This window comes from Mastomys coucha, unplaced genomic scaffold (genome assembly GCF_008632895.1).
Source record: "Mastomys coucha isolate ucsf_1 unplaced genomic scaffold, UCSF_Mcou_1 pScaffold8, whole genome shotgun sequence".
NCBI classification, from domain to species: domain Eukaryota; kingdom Metazoa; phylum Chordata; class Mammalia; order Rodentia; family Muridae; genus Mastomys; species Mastomys coucha.
Window position 1 is genome coordinate 6,718,693 of NW_022196914.1, and position 15,650 is coordinate 6,734,342.

Here is a 15,650-nt window from a genome sequence, read left to right on the forward strand (position 1 = left end):
AACTTCTGGGCTAATAACCACTTATCAGAGAGTGCATACTGTGTTTGTTCTTTTGTGATTGGGTTACAAGATACATTCTAAGCCCTGATTTCCAGGACTACCCTATGATAGAATTGACTTCTTATCACCCACTGTCCTTACATTCCCCCAAAGATGGCATTGATTGTGCCATTCTCTCCTCTTTGAAAGGAACTCTTCTTTTTTCCTTACTAATATTCATCTTTCTTGGTTTCTCACTTTGCTTACCTTTTCCTGCAATACCAATGTAGTCTCTAGAGTAGATACTCTGCTATGATATCCAACGGAGCATCCACATGCTCCTGATGTTGCCATAAGGACATCAATACATTCTCTCTCTCTACATAGGAGGCCTGACCAGATTACAGGAATAAGCCAATGCAACACATATGAAATGGAGAAAACACAGTAGATTGCCCTTCTTCCCACCAAACACATGGATAAGTGAGTGTAAAACATATGAAGTGTGTAGGATAAACTCAAGCAAAATCTTTCTATGATACAATTTTACCCAAACTTAAGCAGTTCAAGCTGACTTTGCTCTGTAATGATTTCCATAGTTACAGAAAGAGCTTGCTAAGCCCATAAATCAGGCCTTTTCTTTGTCTTTGATATATCTTTTACAGCCATATGATGCTCTTGTCTCTTCCTTTCCTAATAAAAATAGAGAATTTGGTTCCAAAGATATCAAGTATCTATGTCAACAATGCTTTTCTAAATGTCACAAGCATCCTTACAACTTGATGTTTTTCTTACTCTTTAGTGAAGCTGGAATATAAATGCACTTTTGTGATTCATTTTCTGCTATAATTGTTGAGGAATTGTCTTCCCTAGTCTTCAAGATACAGGCTGCATGCATATGTCTAAGCAAATAGTAGGATGGCAGTTGTCTCCACACGTAGACCCCTGAGGTGGTTTCACATGAGATGGCCTGAGGCCTCCCACCTCCCACATCTTCCTCTCCATCCCTTCTGTGAGCATAGATTTGAGTTTAAGTTTAAAGATGTTGTGGTACTTTTGAGAGCTAAACTATGACTGTAAATAAACATGTTTAAAGTTCAGCCATGTGTAGATACTACTACTCATCTTGCTTTTGTTCTTCCTGGATAGATTCTGTATCCAAAGATGGCACACATAGATGGTGGCTCATAGAGCTTTAGTAAACTTCCATAGTAATGTTCTGTCTCTTTGTGTTCTCTCCCACTCAGAAGATCTTATTGCTTGTTTCTCTGTGTATTAAGGCTTGCAGTTGAGGATGAAACATCACCTCCATCAGGGATGTTTCCAGCATCTTGAAGTGGGGTGGGAACATAAGCATGTAACTTCTGAGACATTTGGAATGGATGGATAGCTGCTACTTAATATGACAAATAGATACTCTGGGTTACCTCCATCTGAGAACAACTAAAAATTATGCATAAAATGTTAAACACACCCTCACTATCAAAGTTCATGTCTGAAATTAAATTTCATATGACTAAACTCAAGCATGTCACTTTTGAATGTTGCCAAACACGAACCCAGAAAGAACTATTCTATTATCCAAAATATACCTAAAATTAAACTAATAGTAAGTGTGATTAAAAAAACATAGGGAACTTGGATTGTGCTTCCCTACATTGCACAAACAAAGAAACTCTTTCACACATAGCCATCAGGTCAGGCTGAAATCACCATGTGGGTAAAGAGAAACCCTGTGCTCAGAAGAGCACATAGCCGTCAGGTCAGGCTGAAATCACCGTGTGGGTAAAGGGAAACCCTGTGCCCAGAAGACCGCTTTTCTTCTCGATGGGAATTTTCACTATGAAAACTAGTGAAACATGAAATGGTTCACTGCAAGAAATAGATGCTGCCAGTTCAATAGCACTTGTCATAGACACTATTAGGCAAAAATATAGACTACAAGTCACAATTTGCTCTAAGGCACATTTTTAAAAGGGAGTTGTAGGGGCTGGAGTGATGGCTTGGCAGTTAAGTGCAATGGCTGTTCTTCCAGAGGACTTGGGTCAGACACCTTCTTCTGACCTCTGAGGGCAACAGTTGTCAATGTGGTGTACGTACATGCAGGCAAAGCACTTATATAATAACCTGAGAGAGAGAGAGAGGGACAGAGACAGACAGAGAGAGACAGAGAGACAGACAGAGACAGAGAGACAGAGAGATTTTAAGCCAGGCACTGGTGGTGCAGGCCTTTAATTCCAGCACTTAGGAGGCAGAGACAGGTGGATCTCTGTGAGGCCAGCCTGGTCTGCAAGGGAAGTTCCAGAGCAGCCAGGAATCCTGTTCTAAAATAATAATAATAATAATAATAATAATAATAATAATAATAATAATACATGTACAAAATTCTAATCTGCTTCTCTTGTAACACATTGAAAATACTGACTTTAAATGACAGATTTCGATTTTTCTGACCAATACTACAACTTCTAAAAATTTTTTTTTTTAGAACAGGACTAGAACTCACTCTGTAGACCAGGCTGGCCTCGAACTCAGAAATCTGCCTGTCTCTGCCTCCCAAGTGCTGGGATTAAAGGTGTGCACCACCATTACCCGACTAAAAATTTTACAGATGTTTTAAATGTTTACATTATGGCTTCCTTTTAAAAAAAATTAATACTAGTGGAGGCTTTCTTAGAAGTACATGTAGGTCAAAAAGAAAAAAGAAAAAACAAACAAACAATCAAATGGGCAGTGGTGGCCATGCCTTTAATCACAGCACTTGGGAGGCAGAGGCAAGTGGCTTTCTGAGTTCGAGGCCAGCCTGGGTCTACAGAGTGAGTTCTAGGACAGCCATGGCTAAACAGAGAAACCCTGTCTTGAAAAACCAAACAAAAAAAAAAAAAAGGAGAAAAGGAAATACATGTAGGTCATAAGCCACTCTAGCCAGCTTTGCCCTGAGTGTACCTGGCAAATAGGAAGGTCTTGAGCTTTGGTTTTAAGGTTCTTCAGAAGGCAGGGGAGAAATAACAAGTTCTAGGGCACATTCACAAAACAGGATATAATGTGGAAGCCTCCCTGAAGTCCCAAGCAGTCATACTCCATACATGGGTTGATGAGACATAAAGGCACTGGAAGCTTATGGAGATGAGAAGCAAAGCAAGGTCCTCCCACTGGGAAGTAGAGGAGACTCACTAAGAATCACATCTGAAGTTTACATTCTGAACTCTACTACCCCTAGCTGAATTTGAGGCAAAAATGTCCTGTGCTGCTGGAAGCTGCAAATAGAGATGTACTCTGATGTACCTACGTCATTCTAGGCTTCATAGAATACTCACAAATGCCAAGGACCAGCCATCCATAGTGAAAACTAATACACAAGGAAACAAAACTCAACATTCTAGAAAAGGACCACAAAATGTTCATGAAGTAGTAGGGTCAGACAATGGAATGTGGATGTTTCATGATCTTGAAGAAAATTAAATAGTAAATACAAATTTGAAAATATATGCAGTACTTAAGAAACTCTACAAAATGAAAAAGCAGTTTTAATTTTTAAGTGAGTATGCCCTTTAGTAGTAATAAATAGTCACTGACATTTCAAATTCAGGGGCTAAGTTTATCATTAGTTCAACCCAGCCAAAGAGGGGGTTAGCCTATGAAAGACATTCCCTGAACAGCAGTTGGTTCCCTATCCAGAGAAGAATGTCAAATAAAATTGCTCAGTATATCACAGACCTGTCACAGTATCTACCATTTATTTCCCTCTAATTCTTTAGAAACTTGCTGAGCACCTGCAGTGTACTAGACACTTGGCATAGTCATAGATTTCAAAAAATAATGTGCCCTCAGTTAAGGGAGAGAGGTTTATAAATAAGAGACACAGAGTCAAGAGTCAAGAACTACCATGAAGAAAACTTATCTGCTTCTAACACATCCTCTTTAGACTAAATTCTGATTATTATATAAGCATATTTACTTACTGAATGCAAAATAACTTTACAGTTTAAAAGCTTGCATCAGACTAAGTGGCAATAAACAGTAGAGTTATATTTGAATACCTTAAGTCACCCAATAACACTTGAGTCAGATCTATCCATTTAACAGAATGGTCCTTAGATGAAATGGCTGTCTATACTAGACTTGATGATACTTCAATGTGTTCCTCCCACAAATGGGATTATTGAAGTAGTTTGTTTATGCCTTTACAGCTGTCCTCATAAAGTCATTCCTGCATAATGTCCTCCCTTTCAGAGATAAATACCCTTGGCTCCCAGCTCATCATAGTCTGAAGACCTCCAGACAGTTGACTGCTCTCAATTCTCTGTGTTTTCCCCCCCTTCTTCCGGATTCCACATCAAATGCTGTGACTTGTGTATGTATGTGTGTGTTTGCTGCAGACTGCTGCCAAGCTAAAGAACGGTATATCGAACAATTCAAAGACACACTGAACACTTCTGTGGCCACGTCAATTGCTGGATTTTTTGCAGAGCCAATTCAAGTGGGTACACAAACTTAGTATCTCTCTGAATTTTCCATGATCATAGTTTTGGCTCCAAATTAATTAAGTGTCCATTTCTAAGTTCCTCTCCAAATTCAATTCATTTCATTCTCTTGGTTCCGTTTTTTAAAAAAACTAATTTTCAGTTGGCCTTCAAAAATGCATCCCCTTCATTCCCACAGTGAACAGATGAACAGGTAAGTAAGTGAAGCCATTGAATTCCTAAAGTCCTCAAGAAAAGAAATCCTTTGATTTTTTGACTTTTTAACACACACTGTCCAGGGAAGCCTATCTTTAACTCATCAAGCCTCCTTGTTTCTAACCTCAGGAAAGAATACTCACATCTTTTCCCCCTGGAGGCCTGGTACAAAAGTCCCGGTTGGAACAGTTCTTCAGGCTGTTCATTCAGTTGATAACATTGACGTCATGGTGATGAAGATAACAATCTATTCTCATTAGTGCTGAGCCAGGGCTCCTGCCAACTCTGAAGATTTTCTGATTTGATCTTTTGCAGGGTGTGAATGGTGTTGTCCAGTACCCAAAGGAGTTTCTGAAGGAAGCCTTTGCATTGGTCCGAGAGAGGGGAGGTGTGTGCATTGCAGATGAAGTGAGTGTTGACATCTGTGAGCAACTTAGTGCAGTAGGAGCAGGCCAGATACAAGAAGTGACCTCATGGAGCCCTCTTTGGTAATTCGGGCAGAAAGCAAGTGCTTGAACTCTAGAGTGTGGTCAGAGGCTAAAGGAGCCTCTGCTGCCTTGTTACAAAGTTAGTTAGGTTAACAAATATAAGGGAACTTAAGCATCCAAGCTGCCTTTTATCGAACCGTTGCTAGCAAGTATAGGTGATGCTTCTACCCAGCATACTTTTATTCTTGTCATTATTTGTTACTCCTCCTTCTGAGAGTTGTTGCCAGACCCCTGACAATCCACAGAAGAAATTTAATATCATAGTCAAGTTTTCATCCCAATGTTTGCCAAAGTGATGTCAGATAGATTTAAAAAAAAAAAAAAAAAAAAAAAAAAGTAAAGCACCAGCCACCGTATGAGAAGATTGGTACCACTGCAGACATTCTGACTTAGCTAGTATAAACTTGTAAAGTATAGGCAGCCCACATGAAGTAAGTCCTCAGGAGCCCAAGGGGGACACTTTGAAGGACATAACACTCGCCAGCCTTGTGGGCTCCAGCTGTCATATTTAGAATTATACCTTGGATTGCAGAATATCAAATAAAGCAACATTTTATCCAACTTAGAATAGTTCTAGAGATGTTGTCTAAAGACAAGAGGATGGTACCAAAGCCACAGTCCTCCCAACTCACCTCTGCCCATCACGATCACACGAACTGGTGGTTTAACCCATCAATGGCACGTGGAAAACCTATGTGTCTCTTATTTTTGCCATCTCACTTGCCTTTATTGCCTGTTTCCTCAACTAAAATTCCCTTACAGTTCATGCTGGGCTACTCTGTTGGCAGAAATCTAGCAATTGCTAGCATTGTGTGGCCGGGTCTCTGTCAGGCTCAGAGTATACCAGTGCCAGGGCTGTATGTACAGTAGCATCTTGAGTGAGTTCTTCCTATTCTGTTCCTCCTCCCTTCCTCATACTATCGAACTCAACAAGGTTCCAATGGAAGGGAGGTAATCCGCTATTAGAAAAAAAAAAAAAAAAGGAAAAGGAAAACCACATTCAATCAGTTTGAAATTAGCTATTTCAAGAAAGAAGACAAACCTTGGCCTTGGGATCCACACACAGCAAAGCTTTCACAATCAGACTAATTAGAAGGAAGGTAGGCTGAATTCAAAGAAAATCAGAACTTCAGAATTTTCCAAGAGATGTGCTCTCATGACCTTCTCTTGTTTTTCCTTCACTGCCCCCAATTTCATGGCTTTCAAGAACTTGCAAGTTTAAGAGAGACTGCTGTTAACCACTAACAGGATAATAACAGACAGAGAAGGAACCCACTGTCCCAGCCCTTCTCAGCCACAGCCACAGCTGTGACACTCCCTACTGTGAGCCCTACATCCCCATTGACACTAGAATTTATGACTACAGAATGACCCATCTGTTCTACTGTGCACCCATCCCTAGGAAACTCATGGTTCTCAAGCAACTGATCGTATTTTTTTTCCTGCACAATTTTGTGTATTGTCCAGGAAATGTTCTGTTTCACTATCTGTGCCATTTTTATGCCACTAGATAGAATAAGAAAAAAAAGAACACAGGACAAAGACAAACTATATGAAATCCCTACATTATTTCATTTGGGCCAGTTAATCAGCTTGTCCCCTGGCCTATTGCTAGGAAGTAAAGACTTGGGCATTCAGGCCAGGTCTGTCAGACTCGCACATCTCAGATCTTCTGCTATATTGGTCTCTGTCACCTAAGAATAACCCTTGGAATCAGCCCCTCTCCTATACTGGTCACAGTCACCTAACATCTACCAAGAACTTGGTTGCAGCAACCTGGAATAGAGGTAAATGAGGAGAAATTCTTCAAAAGAAACTTGGTCTGATGTGCATCTAAGACTGGGCTTCAGATCTCCATCCCACCTTGCCATGTGGTTATATGTAGAGAGAGACAGGCAGACACAGAGATGGAGAACAAGAAAGGCTCTTGTCTGGAGATGTCCATGACATTTTTCTGTCGTGATTTCTTTCCTTCTACAAATACTAAGAATCTAACTCAGGGGTGTGATGGAATGGGTTCCTGCCTTTAGACTCATACATTGGTAATAAGACTCTATTGAGACCCTCTGGAGGCCATGTGCCTTGAATACTTTGAACAGAGCCTACTGGGATTTAGGGTGATGGAGGTAGATTTGAAACATAAGTCAATGAGAGTAGAGATGATGTAAACAAAAACTATGATCAACTTTTAGTGTACGGCCAGTTCTGGATTAAAGCAGTTATACCCTGAGCTCACTCACTCAGCTAGGTCCTCAGAATGCACGAAGATAAGAAGACACTGTTCTCTCATTGGGTGGTAAGCATCCCTACTGCACAGAGAGTTACTCTTGCTTCCTCCAGAGGGGGGAAGGGAGCTTGAGCCAGTTTCTCTGCTTTTCTTTCTAGCTGTCCTATGCACAGGAGAGACTTGATAAGGAGGGTTAATCATCCTGATGCCTTTTGCATCTGTTATTTATGTACCTGTCAAGCAGCCCTGTGTGGTGCTTTGTTAGTAAGATTATTTCTCTGTGATAGGTTAGTTAACAGAGATTCAAAAGACACAAAGAATATTTCAGAGTCCCACAAAGCTAGGAGATGGCTTTCTTACCTCTAACCTCAGACATGGATATAGGGCTTTGTCCATGAGAGTGCAAAGATACAGAAGGAGCAAGGAGAGACAAGAAAAAAGAAAAAGAAAGAGAACTGAGCAGAGACTGGAAGCTTCCCGATGCTTCTTGGTTTTGTTTTTGGAGGTTGGTTGTTTGGGTTTTGTTTGTTTGCTTGTTTGTTTGCTTTGAATCTATTTCCAGGTGCAGACAGGCTTTGGAAGGCTGGGCTCTCACTTCTGGGGTTTCCAAACACATGATGCACTGCCTGACATTGTCACCATGGCTAAAGGGATTGGAAATGGCTTCCCCATGGCAGCAGTTGTGACCACTCCAGGTAGAATGTGCAGCATGCTCATGCTCCTGGGCCCCTCACCCCATACAATGGTATAAAGCATGGGTTTCAGTATGTGGAGGCTAGAGGCAGTGGTGGGGACCGCATGATATATTGTCTAAGTGAATGAAAAAAAAAAAAAAAAAACAGTGTTGTCTGCCAGGCCATGGAGCAGAGGGAAGAGATGCAGCCATCCCTATCTCGCTAGAGAGAAGGCAACCTCTTCTATCTGTAATTAAAGTCAGAGTTCTTTCATACAGAAGAGAGTTAGAAAATGTGTTACCAAAGAAACCCCTGAAATTTCCAAAAGAATCTTTTCTTGAAAGAGACTCTTCTGTGGTCATTTGGAATCTCCATGGCATTAACTACACATTCAAGGTCCAGATTTCTCTGGCAGTGTCCCCTCACCCAAACAATGTAATGAACTACCCTTGACCCTTGACAGAATTCATAACTGTGCTGCTGAGTAGGTCATATGAGGTCATTTCCATCATGCCTCCGTCTTAATCTCAAGAGTAGAAGAACTAAAAGGTGTGGTTAACTGAAGAGCTTATATAAAGCCCTGCCAGTCAAGTTTTAAGGTGCTTTCTAATTTGCGTAATACATTGAAGATTATATTGTCACCTTCTCACTAAGTAAGGAAGGTCAGCTTCCTTATCCACTGTAGTAGTCAGCTCAAACTGAAGAAGCACTATTCCATGAACCAATGGCACAACAACAGATATTTCTCTTCCTACCGATGAGGAGGCTGTCAAGTTCAGAGTGCCAGCAGAGCTGGGTTCTGCCTGGGATTCTCTTCTGCCCTTGCAGATGGCCATCTTCTCATCACTTCTCCAAATGACCTTCCCTAGGTGTGCTTACCAGAGAGAAATGGAGAGCACTCTAGAGTCTCTCACTGTGACAGACACTGTCCTGTGGGATACCGGCCCTAATTTTGAAGTCCACTTCATTTCAATGACCAGCTTAAAGACTCAGTCTCCAAACATAGTTATTCTTGGTCCTAGCATCTAACCATACATATTTTAAGGGGACACAATTCAGTCCACCACTGTTATATGAGTGAAGAAGGAAAATAATGGATGTCATTATAAGACGAAAGTGCATGTAGTCCCAATGTAATGATGAGACACCCTGGGTAAGAATGTGTCACTTAAACCACCTTTATTTTCCAACCTTAGAAATTGCAAAGTCTTTGGCTAAACACTTAAATCACTTCAGCACTTTTGGAGGAAGTCCCCTGGCCTGTGCCATCGGATCTGCTGTGCTTCAGGTCTGTCCCATTCCTTACGTGAACTTCACTGGTTGTACTAAGTAACTATTTCTTTTTTGGTTTTTTGTTTGTTTTTAAAATTTATTTGTTTTATGTATGTGAGTACACTGTCACTCTCTTCAGACACACCAGACGAGGGCATTGGATCATATTACAGAGGGTCGTGAGCCACCATGTGGTTGCTGGGAATTGAACTCGGGACCTCTGGAAGAGCAGTCAGTGATCTTAACCACTGAGCTGTCTTTCCAGCACCCTAAGTAACTATTTATAAGCCACACACTTTATCAGAACTCTATCATATTGCAATGGTAAAGTAGAAATTTAATCAGTAATTCACCAATTTAAATTTTGTCTCCAGTTAATATTCTCTGTCCCCTCTTTTTAAAGGCTACTTTGGGTGCTTGGAGTTCTGAATGAGAGATAATATATAATCATCCTCACATGCCTGGGAAATGTAAAGAATCACCCTATGCAGGTGATAACACTGCAGTTTTTTTTCTTGTTTTCTGGGTAGTGTTTGATGTATCAGTGTAACAGCTATTCACCATTTTAATTTTTGCACATGCCATGGCTGTTTTTCTTTCTTCTGTTGTCACAAATGAAAGAACTATAGATAAACTAGGTTTTAGGAGATCTTATCTGGGAAATCTGGCTACTCTGAGAAAACTTCTCAGCCCTATCATGATCTTTTAGCTTAATATTAGGCAAGTTTATAATAATTTTTATTGTTTGAGAATTTCATACATGCATATAATGCATTTTAATCAATTCACCCCCTTTCTTCTCCATTTTAATTACTTCCCTATAACCTCCCACATATTTTTCTTCCCCACTCCATGGGCTATTTTTCTACCTCACTGAGTCTATTTAGTGATGCCTATATGTGCATGGTTGTGGGACCATGCATTGGATCATGGGTAGTATCCCAGGGCCCCCTTTTCTAAAGAAAACTGGCTCTCCCTCCCCAAGCAGCCAGCAGTTGTCAATATCTCCTCAAATAGGAGAGTTGAGCTTCTCCTCCATTCATTCTGGGATTTTCACTGGCTCTGTTATGTGCAGGTCTTGTGCATACAGTCTCAGCCAGTATGAGTCCACATATGCAATGGCACTATCATGGCCAGCAACTACAGTTTCCTTGCAAACACATGCTCCTTCTGGCTCTTACCATCTTGTCATCCCTTGTTCCACAATGATCCCTGAATCTTCAAGGGAAGATTCAAGTGATACAGATGTCCCATTTAGAACTGAGCACTGCATAGTTATGGATGTTGATTGCCATTTACAACAGAAAAAGAAGCTTCTTTGATGGGGGTTAAGAGCTGTTCTTCACAGTCCCCAGGGGAGAACCAATTACTATTGTTGTGAAGAATCGACTTAGTGATAAATTATCCCACATCCTTTTCTTTAGTAAACTATTATTATGTAGAAAAATAGAAGGTTTTTTTTTTTTATAAAATGTCCTTACCAAAATGTATAATGTCTTTTGTTTAAACAAGTACAGCATGGGGGGCTGGTGAGATGGCTCAGTGGGTAAGAGCACTGACTGCTCTTCCAAAGGTCCTGAGTTCAAATCCCAGCAACCACATGGTGGCTCATGACCACCTGTAATGAGATCTGGCACCTTCTTCTGGTGCGTTTGAAGACAGCTACAGTGTACTTATGTGTAATAATAAATAAATCTTTAAAAAAAACACAAGTACAGCATGTTTCTGAAAGAACATCTAAAGAGTTTTTAAAGGTTCAGTTATAGGCAGAGAGACTTGGCTAGGGATCAGGGGTCAGTACAACTCATTCTACTGATTACATCTTTGTGCTTCTTATTTAGAACTATGAGTATAACTCACCTACTAAGAAATATAAAACTATTTTAGATATAAATAAAGAAGTTAAAGCCACTATTGCTGATTAAATACTTATTTTATAGTATGATTAAGTTGGGCTGGAGAGATGGCTCAGCAGGTAAGAGCACCGACTGTTCTTCCAAAGGTCCTGAGTTCAAATCCCAGCAACCACATGGTGGCTCACAATCACCAGTAATGGTAATGAGATCTGATGCCCTCTTCCGGTGCATCTGAAATCAGCTACAGTGTACTTATGTATAATAGTAAACAAATCTTTGGGCACTGGAGGGCACAGGGACTAAGCAAACAGAATTGACTGGAGTGAGCAGGGATGACCAGAGTGAGCGGGGTTGAACAGAGCAAGTGGGGACAAAACCAAGCAGAGGTCCTAAAAGTTCAATTCCCAACAACCACGTGAAGGCTCACAACCATCTGTACAGCTACAATGTACTCATATACATAAAATAAATAAATAAATCTTTTTAAAAAGTATGATTAAGTCAGGAGACATGAATAAGAAGAAATGTGACTTTATTTGTTGTTATTGATACTGCCAGCTTTTTTCCCCTTTTATTAAAAATTGATTTTTCTTTCTTCTGAGAATAACATTCTGCTTATGCTTTCCTCTCCTACTCCTACCAATTTCTCCCCTTTTCTGTCTCTCATTAGAAAACACAAAGGCTTCTAAGGCATAATAATAAAATAAAATGTATAAGATTTTAAAAGGTTAACACATTGGAATAAGATAAAACAAACAGAAGGAAAAGAGCCTATGAAAAGGCACAAGAAATAGATATAGACACAGAGAACCATCCACTTGCATTTATAGAGAATATATATGTATATATATGTATATATATGTGTATATGTATGTATATATATATATATATGTGTATATATATACACATATATATTATTAGAGAGAGATAGAGAGAGATCAACTTCACTTGTGCCTGAGAGGAGAAATTGGATAGAGACATCTTGTTTAGGTATCTCACTTTCTGCCTTTCTGCATAATGTCTGGCTATTGTAATATATACATACACACACACACACACACACACATACGTATACATATTCATTCCCTGGGCTATCTAGTCTCAGGCTTCTCATCACCCAAGCAGTGTCAGTATGAGTTCCATTTCTTGGAGTGGGCCTCAGTCCAATCAGTATTGCTTAGTTACTCCCATGAGTGTTGTACCACCATTGCACTAAGCATATCTTGCAGGCAGGACACTACTGTAGATCAAAGAGTTTGTGACTAGGTATTTACATTACTCCATTGGTAGCATACAGAGTATCTTTCTGTACCAAAGAATGTATAGGTGAAGGCTCCAAGTAGGCATCAGCTCAACTTCTCCAGGATTAATGAGTTGTGTGGGTGTTATCTTCAATAATGGAGCCTTGCTGTCAGTTTGTTGAGAGCAACCTATTGTCTTGGAATCAGCCTGAGTTGTTTGGGGTATTTCTGTCTGTTTTTATGCCACTACCACATGGCTTTATTACTATAGTTCTGTTTTATAATGTGAAATCAGGGATGGTGATACTTCCAGCAGTTCCTTTACTGTTTAAGATTTCAAGATTGTGTTTTAACTATGCTAGGGATGAGTGTGTGTGTGTGTGTGTGTGTGTGTGTGTGTGTGTGTGTGTGTGCGCACGCGCGCGCGTATTTGAGAATTGCCAACAACTCAATTACATGTAAGTCAATCCTGGTACTGGAAGCACCATTTGGTGACAAGAGATGACCATTTGGGACTGTCTGTCCATTATTTTGGCAATTTCATTAAGACTGACTAAAATTTGTATATATTTTAGGAAGCTTTCTAATGTGTTAGGCTCCACATTACCCCACAAATGGCCCTTAAATTTAGCTGTCTTTCCTGTATTCCCTCCCTCGTCTTCTTCTTTCTTGTCCTTGTCACTTTATCCTCCCATTCCAGTCCATCACCAGCTATAGATGGGAGCATCTATAGCTATCTAATCTATCTCCCATTCCTAGGAAGATCTCTCTGTTCCTTCTCTCCTGAGTCCCTTACTATATACCTACCTTCTGTGCTTCTATGCATTATTGTTTAGTTATCATTGACTTAACAAAATATTATCCACTTATAAGTGGATACATATCATACTTCTTTCTGAGTCTGGGTTATCTCACTCAGGGTAATATTCATTTGCTTGCAAATTTCATGATGTCATTATTCTAACCACTGAGTAATACTTCTTATGTAAATGTACCACATCTTCTTTATCCATTCATCTCTTGAGGAACATCTAAGTTGTTTCCAATTTCTGGCTGTTGTGAATAGAGCAGCAATGAACACGGTTGAGCAAGTGTCTCGTGGTAGAATGAAACATCCTTTGGGAATATGTCTAAAAGTGACATGACTAGATCTTGGCTTGCAAACACCATTTACAAACTAGCAATCACAGTTTGATCCAGAAGAATCAAGGCCAATGAGCCCAAGTCCATCAAAGCAATAAGAAGCTGCTGGGCTATCAACATAAGTTTTTTGGTGCATTTTTCTCTACAAAGTCACTATAAGTGAAGAAGGCAAGATAAACCAAAGCCAGAGCATCATCAGCAAAGACTAGTGTCGGCAAAGCTCAATAAAGACCAGCAAAGAATAGCAAGGTGAACCAATAGCAAAGCTGTTTTTCTCCCACCAGCCCTTCTTGTTTTCCAAGCACTTTTACTTCTATCCACAAACTCTCTAAGTGTATAACCAACTCTGCAATCTTCTCTACCAGAAGAGAATTGTCAGCTTTCCCCCAAAACTTTAAAAAAAAATAGTACACATGAAAACTATGAAGCAAAACCAGAAAACCCCCTTTGGGAGCATGTCAGACCACCACATGACTTTGTACAGTAAAACATACCCAAACAAACAAACAAACAAATCAAAAACCTATTTCTAAACAGGTCCACACACCCCCTTTTCCCTATTACTCTTTCCTTTCCACTAACTCTGGTGGGTGGTGAGCTAAAAGGGAGGTTAAAACATTTAAAAAGCCCTTATTAAAGTAGGTTTTAAAAAATCTAAACCTACAGGCAGGGGAATATCTGTAGTTAGTCAATCTGCTTCTCTAGCCAGAGTCCAACTTTTTTTTTTTTCAGTATTAGGTCATCCAAACAAATTCGGATGAGGAGGGTTTGGGTGAGTCAATTCATCTTTAAAACATCAAGATCGTCCTGAAATCACACAATTATTACTAGCTAAGTACAGATGAAATACGTATGTGTCTTGTCAAGGATCATAGGTGTCTATAGCTGGTTATAACGGTTCTCCAGGTGAAGAGGCATCTGCTGTGAAACCTGCACATCTCAGTTGGATCCCTAGTATCTGCACCATGTAGAGAGAACTGACCCCCAAAGCTATCCTCTGCTCTCCACAAATGTCCCAACACATGTACACAGGGAAAAAACAAATAAACAAAACAAACAAACAAAAAAACTAAGTTAAGATTTTTTAAAACCAATCACAAGTGTCCACTGTAAGTGGGAGTTGGGTGAAAGTCTTTCTATATCTCAGGTTCCCTAGCTGTGGTTATACATGAGGCTCAGATAAGGGGTCCAGGGCCCCTATACTGGAGAATTTGGACTATGAAAACTCCTGTGTGGCCTGGGAAGGTCACTTTCTCCTACGGGAAAGGCATCTGTGGGATTCCTTCCAAGGTTCATTTTCTGTCTTCCTCATTGTATGCCAACACTAAACAAAACCTGGAAAAACAAACTTCCAAGTTGTAAAGTACATATTCCTGATAGTTCTTAAGTTCTTGTTTGCTTCTAAAGGTGAGCAGGTTCAGGGAAATCCCCTTTACCAAGATCATTTGATTCCTTACAGTAGATTTTTATTCGGCCCATGGTATGTGCACACCAGGCTATGTTCTAGGTCCTGTTTGTTCTAGTTAAGTTACTGTAAAGAGGACCATGAGCATTTATCTCTCTGGGCTTCTCTGTCAAACCTCCAACTTTTGCCTTATAAGATTATTTAGGCCTGTCTCTCGACAGGTGATTGAAGAAGAAAATCTCCAGAAAAACAGTCAAGAAGTTGGCACCTACATGCTGCTGAAGTTTGCTAAGCTTCGGGATGAATTTGACATCGTTGGGGATGTCAGAGGCAAAGGCCTTATGGTGGGAATAGAGATGGTTCAAGACAAGGTAATGATCTGCTGTTGGTTGAGTGACTGCCTGGAGCCAGTAGCAGGTAATATAGAAAGCTAACAGGGTCTAATGTTTACAACTTATTCAAACTGCGAATAGCTATGAGTTACTATACACAATACACTTCTGAGGTCTACAGAAAAGGAAGAAAGCTAAGGGGAAGTAAGCTGAGTATACTGAAAAGAGCTCTCCTGAGCAAAATTGAGGTTTATTCATCTCCATCAAGGAAGCTAGACCTAGTGATGATGTTCGATATCTGTGACGGGTAATGGGGGAGACAAGGGAAGATGGTAAGTTTCTCAAGACAGCTAC

General features: G+C 40.1%; 1 protein-coding gene across 2 annotated transcripts in view; it reads left to right on the plus strand.

Annotated features, from left to right (window-relative positions):
- Positions 1-15,650, plus strand: part of Agxt2 (alanine--glyoxylate aminotransferase 2) — a 46,089-nt gene that overhangs the window by 24,144 nt on the left and 6,295 nt on the right. For both annotated transcript variants that reach the window (XM_031360029.1, XM_031360028.1), the window contains exons 8-12: positions 4,359-4,459; positions 4,974-5,066; positions 7,936-8,068; positions 9,244-9,335; positions 15,186-15,335. In XM_031360029.1, the coding sequence (XP_031215889.1) occupies positions 4,359-4,459; positions 4,974-5,066; positions 7,936-8,068; positions 9,244-9,335; positions 15,186-15,335 (569 nt within the window). The remainder of the gene's footprint in view (positions 1-4,358; positions 4,460-4,973; positions 5,067-7,935; positions 8,069-9,243; positions 9,336-15,185; positions 15,336-15,650) is intronic.